The sequence below is a fragment of the Salmo salar genome, chromosome 15 (genome assembly GCF_965601325.2).
Source record: "Salmo salar chromosome 15, fSalSal1, whole genome shotgun sequence".
NCBI classification, from domain to species: Eukaryota; Metazoa; Chordata; class Actinopteri; order Salmoniformes; family Salmonidae; genus Salmo; species Salmo salar.
Genome location: NC_138305.1, coordinates 70177238 through 70189511, shown reverse-complemented (window position 1 = coordinate 70189511; position 12274 = coordinate 70177238). Strand labels below are relative to the sequence as shown.

General features: G+C 42.6%; 1 protein-coding gene across 1 annotated transcript; it reads right to left on the bottom strand.

The window, feature by feature from the left end:
* Positions 1-734: 734 nt before the first annotated feature.
* LOC106571929 (uncharacterized) lies at positions 735-11115 on the bottom strand. Its single transcript, XM_014145499.3, has 7 exons — positions 10734-11115; positions 4786-4854; positions 4456-4537; positions 4290-4368; positions 3766-3832; positions 3360-3508; positions 735-3206 (listed from the first exon to the last, which is right to left on the bottom strand). The coding sequence occupies exons 1-7, from the start codon at positions 10863-10865 to the stop codon at positions 2132-2134; spliced, it is 1653 nt and encodes a 550-aa protein (XP_014000974.2). The 5' UTR covers positions 10866-11115; the 3' UTR covers positions 735-2131.
* Between the last annotated feature and the right edge of the window lie 1159 nt (positions 11116-12274).

Genomic DNA, 12274 nt, shown 5'->3' with positions numbered 1-12274 from the left:
GATGCACTCACACCTGCCTGCTGCCATTCCTGAGCAAGCTCTGTACTGGTGGTGCCCCGATCCCGCAGCTGACGGTCCTGGCGCTTGCTGGACTTTCTTGGGCGCCCTGAAGCCTTCTTCACAACAATTGAACCGCTCTCCTTGAAGTTCTTGATGATCCGATAAATGGTTGATTTATGTGCACTCTTACTGGCAGCAATATCCTTGCCTGTGAAGCCCTTTTTGTGCAAAGCAATGATGACGGTACGTGTTTCCTTGCCGGTTAACCATGGTTGACAGAGGAAGAACAATGATTCCAAGCACCACCCTCCTTTTGAAGCTTCCAGTCTGTTATTCGAACTCAGTCAGCATGACAGAGTGATCTCCAGCCTTGTCCTCGTCAACACTCACACCTGTGTTAACGAGAGAATAACTGACATGTCAGCTGGTCCTTTTGTGGCAGGGCTGAAATGCAGTGGAAATGTTTTTTTGGGGGGGGATTCAGTTCATTTGCATTGCAAAGAGGGACTTTGCAATTAATTGCAATTGATCTGATCACTCTTCATAACATTCTGGAGTATATGCAAATTGCCATCATACAAACTAAGGGAGCAGATTTTGTGAAAATTAATATTTGTGTCATTCTCAAAACTTTTGGCCATGACTTTAGTACAGCATTCAGACAACCAAGGTTGGAATCTGAAGAACTGAATAATTCTAGAAGGAAAAAAATGAATTAGACAAACAAATGTAAATAACTTGCACAATCTTTATTTTATTGTCATGTAACAGGAAAGGGGTCAAGTTTGCAGGTTGCATGGACAAAGGATTTTCAAATTCCATTCATCACCCCACCAAAGTGGAGTGTCTTTTTACAACCCTTTCACACACTATTTCAATACATGTATGATGAATATATTCATTCATTGGCTGAAAATTGTAAAATAGACATTCGTGATGAAATCTCCACAAGGGTGGAAAACAAAGCTTACCCAAACATAACCTCAGAAAATGGAAGAAACGTTGACCATCTCCCACAGGGTTTTCCTGAGATTTGCAATTCAATAAACGAGTCGAAGGGGACCGGGCCTTTGGATAACCATACAATAATTTGGAATAAAATAAATAACAATAGCCTCCCTGCTTGGAACATAAGAAAAGAACACCCACATTCTATTGATTACACTTACTATGTCATCCTTACAGCAAAGCCAAAGTAGTTCAATCAAAGAGGTACATATCATATTACTTCAAAACTTCCAAGACAGAATACAATCAAACAGTTAAATGTTATTTTCTTTTTTTTGGCAATGTCATCTATCTCTCTCATTCCGCAAAAAAAAAATTAAAAAAAATAAAAACTGTGCAAAATTCTTGAAATAAGAAATGACATTACAATCCTGTTCCCATTTCTTAGGGGCTTTCAATGAAATATAACACACAATGCAGTCGCAACACTGACAGATAATACTAGATACAAAGTACATTTCAATTTGTGTGCAAAATTACTATTCAAACTGTACTCAGGTTTTGAACAGAGTGGTGTATTAAAAAAAAGTTGTAACAAGCAGGCATCAGTTCATTGTACAAGATGGAATTCATCTTTTCAATGTTAACTGTAATTACAGACTATCCTTACATCCTCCTCAGTTCAAAGTACCCAACTACTTGCAGTTGCAGGGTCAACTATGGAGAACTGATTGCAGTCAGAATCCCCGTTCCCTGTCACAACAATTTCACCAGAACAAATAAATTCAGTAATGCACACATCCTTACCAACAAAAAGAACAAACCCACTCTAATGTGAACATGGAGGACAGTAGAATATAATAAGGCCTGAAAACAATTTCTGTTAAAGCCCTGCCCAGAAACCACCCAGCCCCTTCCTCCTAGGAGCTTCCGTAGAACTCAGAATTTATGCCATTCTGAGGATTGGAGGTGTAAGCAATATGGCGAGAATTCCATCTAACCTACAGTATGAGACGGCAAGGATGAGCTATTACCATATGACTTGTACATTTTTTCTGAGCCTTTCATATCCATATGAAGTGCCTAGGGGGTAGGGTCTAGGGGTCGATTTGGGATTGGCCATAAGTGTACACAATTTAACATATGTCCCTTAAGTCTGCAACTGATTCCTCCCTCCTTATATTCAGGAAGTTCCCATGTCCCTGAAGTTCCCTGAACTTGGCTGGGAGTTAGATTCCACATCCATCGGCTCCACTTCATTTTTCACCTCTTTCCCATTTGTCTGGTCCTCTCCAGCTTTCTTTGTGTTCTCCCCCCCCACTGGCACTGCTTTGTTATCGGACACATCACTAAAGTCAGTCCTTGGGTGTTTTTCACCTCGTTCTGAGGAGTCCTTTTTCGGCGAATCCTTTTTGGGATCCTCAGTCTTGGCTTTGTGGGATGATGCCGCTGATGGGCTCGTCTGATGCGGGTGGTTGTCGTTGGGGACGACCGTGCCTTTCTCCCACCCGTTGGGGCAGTTCTCTGTAGGACCGTTGCGTGGCACCACCTTGTCACCTTCCCTTTTCTTCTTAGTCGGTTGCGCCAAATTCTCAGACTTCATTTCAGATGCCTTGACTTTGACTGAGTCCTGGATGCTGTCCTTGGCTTGACTATCCTCTTTGAGTCCTTCCTCCATACTGTGATCTCCTTTAACAGACTCAGGGTCTGGGCTGCCTGAATGGTCCATGTCAAGCTCATTACTGTTCCCGTTTCCCAGTGATTCTGAGTCATCTGAGGAGATCGCTGGCCCCGAAGGATTAACAGAAAACCCCTCAGCCTGCTTATCTCCATCACTACTCAATGCTTCATCATTCAACTTGGCAGTCTCCTTCACCTCCTCCGTGACACCCTTCTCCTTCTGGGCTCCCACTGCCTCTCCCTCTCTAGCCTTGGCTCGCGTGCGGCCTTCCTCCGCTCCCTCTCCATTCCCCTTCTCCGCCTTCTTCAGCTGTTTCTGGATCTTTCTGGGGCACCATACAAACTTTTCCTTGGGCTCAAAGTGCTGGAAAGCGTAGCGCAGAAGCTCTTTGCGCTTCTGCTTGTCACGAATGGCAAACAGGAAGTAGTCAAGCACGCTGCGCTTGACGCTGCTCAGGTTCCTTTTGACCAGCGTCTCCTCCAGGAAGAAGCGCACCAGCGGACTCTGGTAGTGCTCAAAGCCTAGCTCCCCCAGGCTCTTCAGGATGCGCGTAATGCGGAGGTTGTTGTGCATGTTCCTGAGACAGAAAACACAACCAATATTTAGATGGAGGACCCCTAGTAACAGTTTACAACACCACCGATGACAATGAATGGTCATCAGTGGATCCACATGGTCTTAAGAAATCACACCCTGTAAATATGACCAAGGCGTAACTTCAGCAACTCACCTTTCGAGGTTGGCGAAGCGTTCTCTCCAGTTCTCGGCGCGTTTGACCTCGCCTGTGTCTTTGTTGACCAGCTGGATACCATAGAACCCCAGCATGAGCTCGTAGGACTCCACCAGCCTCTTCTTGGCCTCCTCACTCTCCCTGAAGGCCTGAGGACACAGTGGGGCAAGAGCACAGAGACCATTATCATCGACTTGATAGAGAAGCTCCATTCATAAACATTTTGTCTGCTCAATGGACCCAAGGGAGTCCTTTGACAAGTCACCCTATGCTTACTGTTACATTCGACAGTAACTCATTTCATGAAAAGGGCATTTCACAGTGCTTTATTGTGCCCCTTAACCACACTTTGCACGTCAGTGCTCCTAATACATCACAATGATCAAGCAAAACGTGAACCACTCACCAGGATCTCCTTCTTGGTGAGCTCAGAGGCCATGTAGTTCACTCCTGGCTCCCGCAGTGGAAACAACCTGAGAGCAACAGTGGATTATAACTTTAGATGGCTAGATATCAATAATAGCACAGTGAAATCACTTCACTGATGTTTCAATCGTGTTTCGTGATAGCTGTCCTGCTCCGTGCTGCGGCTAAGTGACAAAATGTTGGTGATCGACAGTTTATTGCAACAGAATGTAAACGCCATCCAAGTTTATGACACTTGAGATTAGATTACTGTACTGTTATCATTGTGAGTCGGGCAAATTATAGGCCTAGTCATAAAGTAATATAGTCATATGTATATAGTATAATACTACATTATAATGGTATAACTTCCTAGAGTTTTCAACTTGTGCTACATATATTTCTGGTTGAAACTTGCTGTCATACGTGAGTTTTAATTTGGCTTTTATAGATGTCCATCGGGATACATTAGAAACAAATACAACTAGCCCATAACAGAACCGGAGCATTTAGGATCATACGTACCACTGAATGTAGGAGTGAACTCTCTCCAGCCTCTTATAGTCCGTCTTCCATTCTTTATGAAAGGATTCTATTAAAATGTCTAAACAAAAATATAGAGCATTACATACACCATTACGCACATTTTCCAGTCAGTGAAAACGGCTTGGAAGAATAGCAAATGACCTACCATCGGGGGAGGAGGGGTATTCGTTGAGATAGAATTTTAAATTGAACATTCTCTCTTCTGAGCATTCATCGTCTGTTAGATTCTGTGAAGACACGCAGACAAGCAGCACAGTCAGATGTCTAGATGACGTCCCATGACAATGACAAGATAAAAACAGACGACCTGTGTAGGGCCTGGAGTTTTACCTGGTCAGGAGAAGAAAAAAATGTGGGTTCTGGTAAGACCATGTTAGCCTAAGCTTACTAAGACCCAACATTTTTCCTGACAAATTCACATGGACAAAAACTCCTGGCCCTATTCATATGTAATAACAAGAGCCTTCAGACTTACAGGATACCCTTTTCTGTAGTTCTGCATGTCCTTCGCAGCCCTCATGTTCCTGGAGAACGTGTTTGACCACTGTGAAAGACACGGCACAGCGATATTGGGTGAAACATTTGGCAGAGATACATTTAAAAAGGCATTATTTATTTTCTTTTGGGTACCTAAAATAATTTGGACCTGGGTGTAAGTCAGTGGAACCGAAGAGGACATACCAGACCATAGCAGTAGCTTCACCCCATAGTTTCCCTGTTTCAACAGTTGTATGGGAGATTTGGTGCAGTGTTAATTTCATCAACAAAAATGGTGACGAAAATACCAAATACTTCTTTAATCCCCTAAAATGGGGGACTATGTACAAAAAGTGCTGTAATTTCTCAACGGTTCACCCATTTGAAAATGTCCTCAAATGAAAGCCGACAGTCTGCCCTTTCACCCCATAGTGTTTCCTCTGCGTTCATTTAAGTGTGGTGCTGCGCTATGGCAGAATCATTGCCGCCACACCAAATGCTGTGATGAAACCACTGTTACATCATGTGGGTTGGACAAACTGAAATAAACAGCGATTACACGCATTTTCTGTTTTGTGCTGTAATTTGGTCATGGATCCATATCTTGTTGGCCTCCAGGACAGCCTAGACCAGAGGTTTAAACACCTGGAGATTCTGGGGGCATTCTGTGTTGGGACCTCAAGCTGTGTTCTCTAGTGAGATTCATCTGACCCAGAGGCTGCTGTGCTGCAAGAGTGGCCCTCTTACTAGCAACATGTGCTAGTTGGAGCATTCAAGGTACGGCATGAGTGTGACAATCTTTAAGACAACATTTTAGGCCCATGTTAGGCTCAAACCTTTTTACATTTACATTTTAGTCATTTAGCAGACGCTCTTATCCAGAGCGACTTACAGTAGTGAATGCATACATTTCATACATTTAATTTCATGCATTTTTTTTTTTTTTTTGTACTGGCCCCCCGTGGGAATCAAACCCACAACCCTGGCGTTGCACACACCATGCTGGCGTTGCAAACACCATGCTCTACCAACTGAGCCACAGGGATTCCATCGTACAGAACTAGTTCCCGGCTGCGCCTCACAAAAAGGACATTTTATACATTCTATTACAACGTGTGATTGGCTGTAGTTGTTTTAACAGAATAGCCTGAAATGATTTTCAGCTCAGATTTACTCGGAATGGGCCTAAAAAAAATATTTTTTTTCCCCCATGTATTCATTCGGGCTTCCCGTTGCAGTACCACTCTGTTGGCTCTTCTTTAATGTTGTACATCTTTTTGTTTATCATGTATTTCAGGAGTTGGACCAGCTGATGGCAATGACAAAGCTGGCCTTGCAGTTTGATGAGTAGGGGCAGTCTACCCTGCCTTAGCCAGTTGGCAGCAATTGCACTGACAGTGACTTCCGTTAATTGTGAGAGGGACTTTTCTGCAATGAAATGAGTAAGAACATTTAAATGTGAAAGTATATCCCTTTTGTCCCGCTCCCTTCTCTTGTTGCATGTCAAAACAGACTTGAGGAACAGACTGCAGGGAGAGCATCTAGCCGCCTGCATGCGGCTCTCCATCAACAGCCCCCCCATTAAGGAGCTCAATTAGAGGAGAGCGTGGGAAATCTTTTCCCAAAAGCCCAGAAAAAAAGTGCTTTGACAAAGGCTGTAAACTATGTCAAAACTAGGTTGTCGTCAGAACTTGGAAAGAGCTTTCCAACACCCTCGTTTTGTGATGAACATGAATTACTGGGAATTAGTGGGCTGTTTATTTTGTCAAAAACTTTATTTCAGAAAGGTCTCTTGTGTTTCCTTAGATATTACAATTAAATGTTGAGTGCTGCGCTATGAATACTATAATCCTTTTACCAAATACATTATTGAGCTCATTTCTGGTGGTGGAAATTATATTTTAGATGGTTTATTGGGAGTTTCTTTTTAGTCACCAGAACCAAGCTCTTCAGTACTTATATCAGCTTCATGATGTAGTCACCTTGAATGCATTTCAATTAACAGGTGTGCCTTAAGTTAATTTGTGGCATTTCTTTCCTCCTTAATTCTTGTGTAGTCTTAACATTCTGTATATTCCCCTTGTCCTAAGTTAAAAATGACCCGCCCTCACTAAACCCCTAAAATAAAGGAGCATAATTGAATTTTAAAGCCAAAATCTATTTTACATGAAGAAACAACCTGTCATTCATCACAGACTTTGAATATCTGGGTTTTCCCTCTTCACAATGCAGAAAGAGCGCATTTAAAATCAGTGGACACTACTCATTTTTATTACAATACACCTATCATAATTGTTTTCTTTACTGAAGTAGAGGTTTGTTATTGCTGAAGGTACTGCATAGGTGTAAAGATGACTTTTTTTCTAGCAAGAGATAGCACTTGTATAGCCTAAGAAAGTAGCAGAAATGTGTAGAAAGTAGTTTTGTATGCATTTTATTGAAGGGAAACAATGTGTTGAAAATATCACCATGTTGCCAAAAAAGTTGTGTGTGTGTATATAATATACATACACACGAGGAATTCAACTACAAAATAATAGTCTTCTCCCATTTTTTTAACCATTATACACCTTGTGGGTGGGGGCAAACAATAAGAATAAAAAAGACAAAACAAAAACGTGAAGAACAAATCAAGCAACTAATTAGCACAGGTAGGACAGTATGCAAGTGTGTGCATGGACTTTGCAGATGCATCTCACATGTGCAGCACATATTTGTTTTACAGTCCCTTGGAGGCATCTCCTCTTGCCTGTCCCAGCTGCAGCCTCAGGTGGATCAGGACAAGATTCAGCCCACTGAACAGCTTTCACAAGCGCTGCTGTGCAGGGGAGGCGCTCCCTTCTTTGAATATGTGGAGTTACAAGTGCCTTTCCCAGCTGCTCCAGGAACACCCTCTTGTTCCGCTTATCAGGCATCCAGGTAGGGTTGATCTTGTGCCATATTACAAAGGCATTGTATGAGAACACATCAATGATGTTATGGAAGATGACCAGGGGCCAGCAGGCAGTCGTCCTCCTGCCGCTGTAAGTTCTAATCACCTTGTCCAGGTTTTCCACGCCATCTTTGTTGTAGTCCAGGATGATGCCTGGCTTCCTGTCCTCACGATCACTGATCTCAGCCGTTTTGTGCAGAGTGCTCAGGAAGACCACATTCTTGTTCCGCTTTGGAGGTAAGAAACTAGAGTCGTGGTGGGGAAGAAGGCAAACTTTGATGAGAAGGCCTCTCTCCCCCTTGTTGTGAGGAGCGCAGGGGGGAGCTCAGGCTTGTTCTTTCAAACTGTACCAGCCATGGAGATCTTACTCTTCAGGAGCTGCTGGCTGAGTTCAATCAGTAGCATACAATCTCAATTTCTCATTGTGTGAATGTCTCTGTGATTGTTGTGGTGCGCAAATTATTTTATAACTGCCGGGTCAAAAATGACCCTAAGACAATCTATGTACCCTGGCGGTGTACAGCTTTCCTGGAAATACGAACAAAGGTGATGTTTCACTTTTTCTAATGTTGGTGTGACTCCAGGAAAAGTCATCAAATTTCAAGTTGAAAAAATATCATTTAGGGGGTTCTCTCTGCCGTTAATGCACTTGAGCCAATCAGTTGTGTTGTGACAAGGTAGGGGGGTATACAGAAGATAGCTCTATTTGGTAAAATACCAAGTCCATATTATGGCAAGAACAGCTCAAATAAGCAAAGAGAAATGACAGTGCATCAAGATATGAAGGTCAGTCAATACGGAAAATTAAGAACTTTAAGTGCAGTCGCAAAAACCATCAAGCTCTATAATGAAACTGGCTCTCATGAGGACCGCCACAGGAATAGAAGACCCCGAGTTACCTCTGCTGCAAAGGATAAGTTCATTCGAGTTACCAGCCTCAGAAATTTCAGCCCAAACAACTGCTTCAGAGTTCAAGCAACAGACATCTCAACATCAACAGTTCAGAGGAGACTGTGTGAGTCAGACCTTCATGGTCAAATTGCCTCAAAGAAAACACTAAAGGACACCAAAAAGAGTCCAAATTGGAGATTTTTGGTTCCAACTTCCATGTCTTTGTGAGACGCGGTGTGGGTGAACGGATTATCTCCGCATGTGTATTTCCCACCGTAAAGCATGGAGGTGGTGTAATGGTGCTTTGCTGGTGACACTGATTTATTTTGAATTCAAGGCACACTTAACCAGCATGGCTACCACATCGCTGCAGAATGCTACCCCATCCCATCTGGTTGGGCTTAGTGGGACTATCATTTGTTTTTCAACAGGACAATGACCCAACACACCTCCAGGCTGTGTAAGGGCTATTTGACCAAGGAGAGTGATGGAGTGCTGCATCAGATGACCTGGCCTCCACAATCCCCCAACCTCAAGCAAATTGAGATGGTTTGCGATGAGTCAGACCGCAGAGTGAAGGAGAAGCAACCAACAAGTGCCGAGCATATGTGGGAACACCTTCAAGACGGTTGGAAAAACATTCCAGTTGAAGCTGGTTGAGAGAATGCCAAGAGTGTGCAAAGCTGCCAAGGCAAAGGGAGGCTATTTTAAGAATCTCACACATTTTGATTTGTTTACTACATGATTCCATAGTTTGTCTTCACTATTATTCTACAATGTAGAACATATAAAAATAAAAACCCTTGAATGAGTAGGTGTTCTAAAACTTGACAAGTATATAAAATTACACTTGTTTACTTGACTTATGACTCCAATTAATTTACAGTAGCAAGTTTGCCACCTGCAGTAGGTAAGTAAAGCAGATGTCGAATCCATCACTTCTGTTTGGCTGTGCCCATAGCAACATTCTAAAATTAGGTGGATAAGAACTTCCCAGTGTTCTGCCAACCAACTTGCCCACATCGTGCTCTTGCGGCAATGTCTGCAAACACAAAGCTAGCTCGTGCTTGGCTCTGCCCACTTCCTTGTGTTTTGCCCACTATGATTCATTTGCTCTCATTGGAAACGACAGGCTGTGGTCCATCTTCAGTTAGTCAAAAAAAGCTTTGCTAGAGTTGCTTACCAAGAAGACAGTGAATGTTCCTGAGTGGCCTAGTTACAGTTTTGACTTAACTCAGCTTGAAAATCTATGGCAAGACTTGAAATGGCTGTCTAGCAAAGATTAACCACCAACTTGACATAGCTTGAATATTTTTTTTGAAGGATAATGTGCAAATATCGTACAATCCAGGTGTGCAAAGCTCTTAGACTTACTCAGAAAGACTCAAACAGCTGTAATTGGTGCCAAATGTCATTCAACATGTAGGCCTAACGACTCGGGGGTCGAATACGTACGATAAAACGATTTATTACATAAATGTGACAAACATTAACATTTTTATTCCAATTTGACATATTGTGTAGATTGTTGACAAAACTATAATTAAATCCATATTTAGTAGTTTTATAGGGCCTAACTGTTTGTTGGCACCGTTTGTTATAGTGCATTGATTGTATTGTTTAATCTTGCGTAGTGGCTTCGCTTGCATGCATCAAAAAAATTACTAAATCTGCCCCATCAAGATTTACATGCTAAAATCGCCACTGCAGGCTATAAAGCAATGACTAGCTCAAGACAAAGTGGGGATGAAAAGCTAACGTTACATCTAGCTAACGAAACGTTAGCAGGCTAAAGGCTAGATAAAGCGCTAACGTTAGTTGGCATAGTAGTTAGCTAGCTTTGTAACCAAAAACTAAACGAGGCATTATAAATGAAACTTGTCAAATATAACGATAGTTACCAACTCACTTAAAACTATTACATTCTCCTGCAAACAATATTCAAAATTTGGAGGTAACGTTAGGCTTCCATTAGCTGAACAGTTGCTAACGTTAGCTAGCAAGCTAACGTGTGCTAGTAGTGGCCTAATGCTAACATTAGTTTTCGCGTACTCGTTCGCCGTGTTAACGCCGACATTTGTATAGTTGGTTACACAAGACAAAAAAATTAAAATGCAACGTACTAAACCAGATGTCCATGACTTAGTTTTGTCCTGGCTTGAGCGACGCGTTTGGTTCTCTCCTGGATCGTCTCCATCACTCTCTGTGTCCCACGTCGAATCATACACGCACAATAAATCGTCCTGCTCCATCATTGAAAACACAATGTCACAATGTGGGCTTGAGAAAGACCAAAAGCGAAATCTGCTAGCCAAGATAATTACACATGAGTTGAACTTCCAGCCCTAAATTCGATGACTACCACGACCGACCAACCATCCCTCCCTCCTCCCGGTCAGCAAAATCCATCGTCGCAATTCGTTGTACCAGTACGGATTCGACAAACGTGAGTGACAGGGTGAAATGGTCTGCAGTCAATACATGTCTGGCTGAGCAGCGTCTTCTTCTTCTTCTTCTTCTGTGGGTTTTATGGCGGACTACAACCCCAAAAGGTGTATTGCTGCCACCTACTGGACGGGTTGAAACCAAAAGAAAGTACAAATACAATCCATACGTGATAGGTATACTAACTTAATCCACCCAAATAAAAATAGTACATTGACAAAACAAAACTCCCACTTCTTCCTTCTTTCAATTCTTCATATGTCCCTTCTCAGGCTCTAGGGCCTGAGAGGGTGGTAACGGCTTGTGACAATATTCCATGTAAATCTTTCAGCCCCAGGAACCGCTCCGCCACTTCCACAATGATTTCTATCTTCCTGGACCTTCTCTCCACCTTGGCAGTGGCATTTATCACCATATGTATAAAGGCCAAAAAGTCCACCTTCATAACCTTTAAAATGTCAGGATCCTGATGGTGAAAGGCAACCGCTGCAGCCTGCAGTGAAGGCCTATCCACCACCATGGACTCTTCAAGTGCACCATTCAAACCCTCAACCCTTTTAACAGCTGCTGCATACGGTATGCTCTGGATAGCCCTGACTTTGGCCACCTCATTTTCTTTCACCCTTATGGGGCATTCGAAAGACAAGGCTTCATGATTCCCACCACAATTGCAACATGTCACATTTTCAGCACTTTTATAACACATAATATGATCTTTTCCACAACTTGGACATCTCGACTTCTCCTTTCTGCAAACAATTGAAACATGACCAAAAGCTTTACAATGATCACACTGCATTGGTCTTGGGATAAATGCTCTGACTCTGTAGTTAATACATCCTAACTGACTCCATATCAAAAAATAAAAGAACAGACTCTGCACTTTTTCTTCATTCACCACACGATTCATCCGACGTGCATCAATCACTCCAGGAGTATTTTTCATCTCTTCAACATCTACTTCCCACGAGACTCCAGATATAACCCCCTTGAGAGGTGCCCTGTTTCTGAGAGGCACACACACAAGACACTTCAAACTTATCAAATCGGGTGAGACACAACACACGTTTCTTCTGATCCTCAGAAGCACAACAAATCTAAACCAGCCCGTCTCTCGTGATCCTCACAGCCTTCACTCTACCCAGCACTCTCTCCACCAGTTTGGATATCTCAAATGGATTCCTCAAGATTGAATTACCAATCAGCTGCTCCTCATTTA

Excerpts from the sequence above, each read along its gene's own strand:
- LOC106571929 (XM_014145499.3), bottom strand. The coding sequence starts at position 10,865 with ATGATGGAGCAGGACGATTTATTGTGCGTGTATGATTCGACGTGGGAC. Across the intron at positions 4,369-4,455 it reads ATACCCCTCCTCCCCCGATG|ACATTTTAATAGAATCCTTT; the intron begins GTAGGTCATTTG and ends ATTTTTGTTTAG. Across the intron at positions 3,509-3,765 it reads TCACCAAGAAGGAGATCCTG|GCCTTCAGGGAGAGTGAGGA; the intron begins GTGAGTGGTTCA and ends CTGTGTCCTCAG.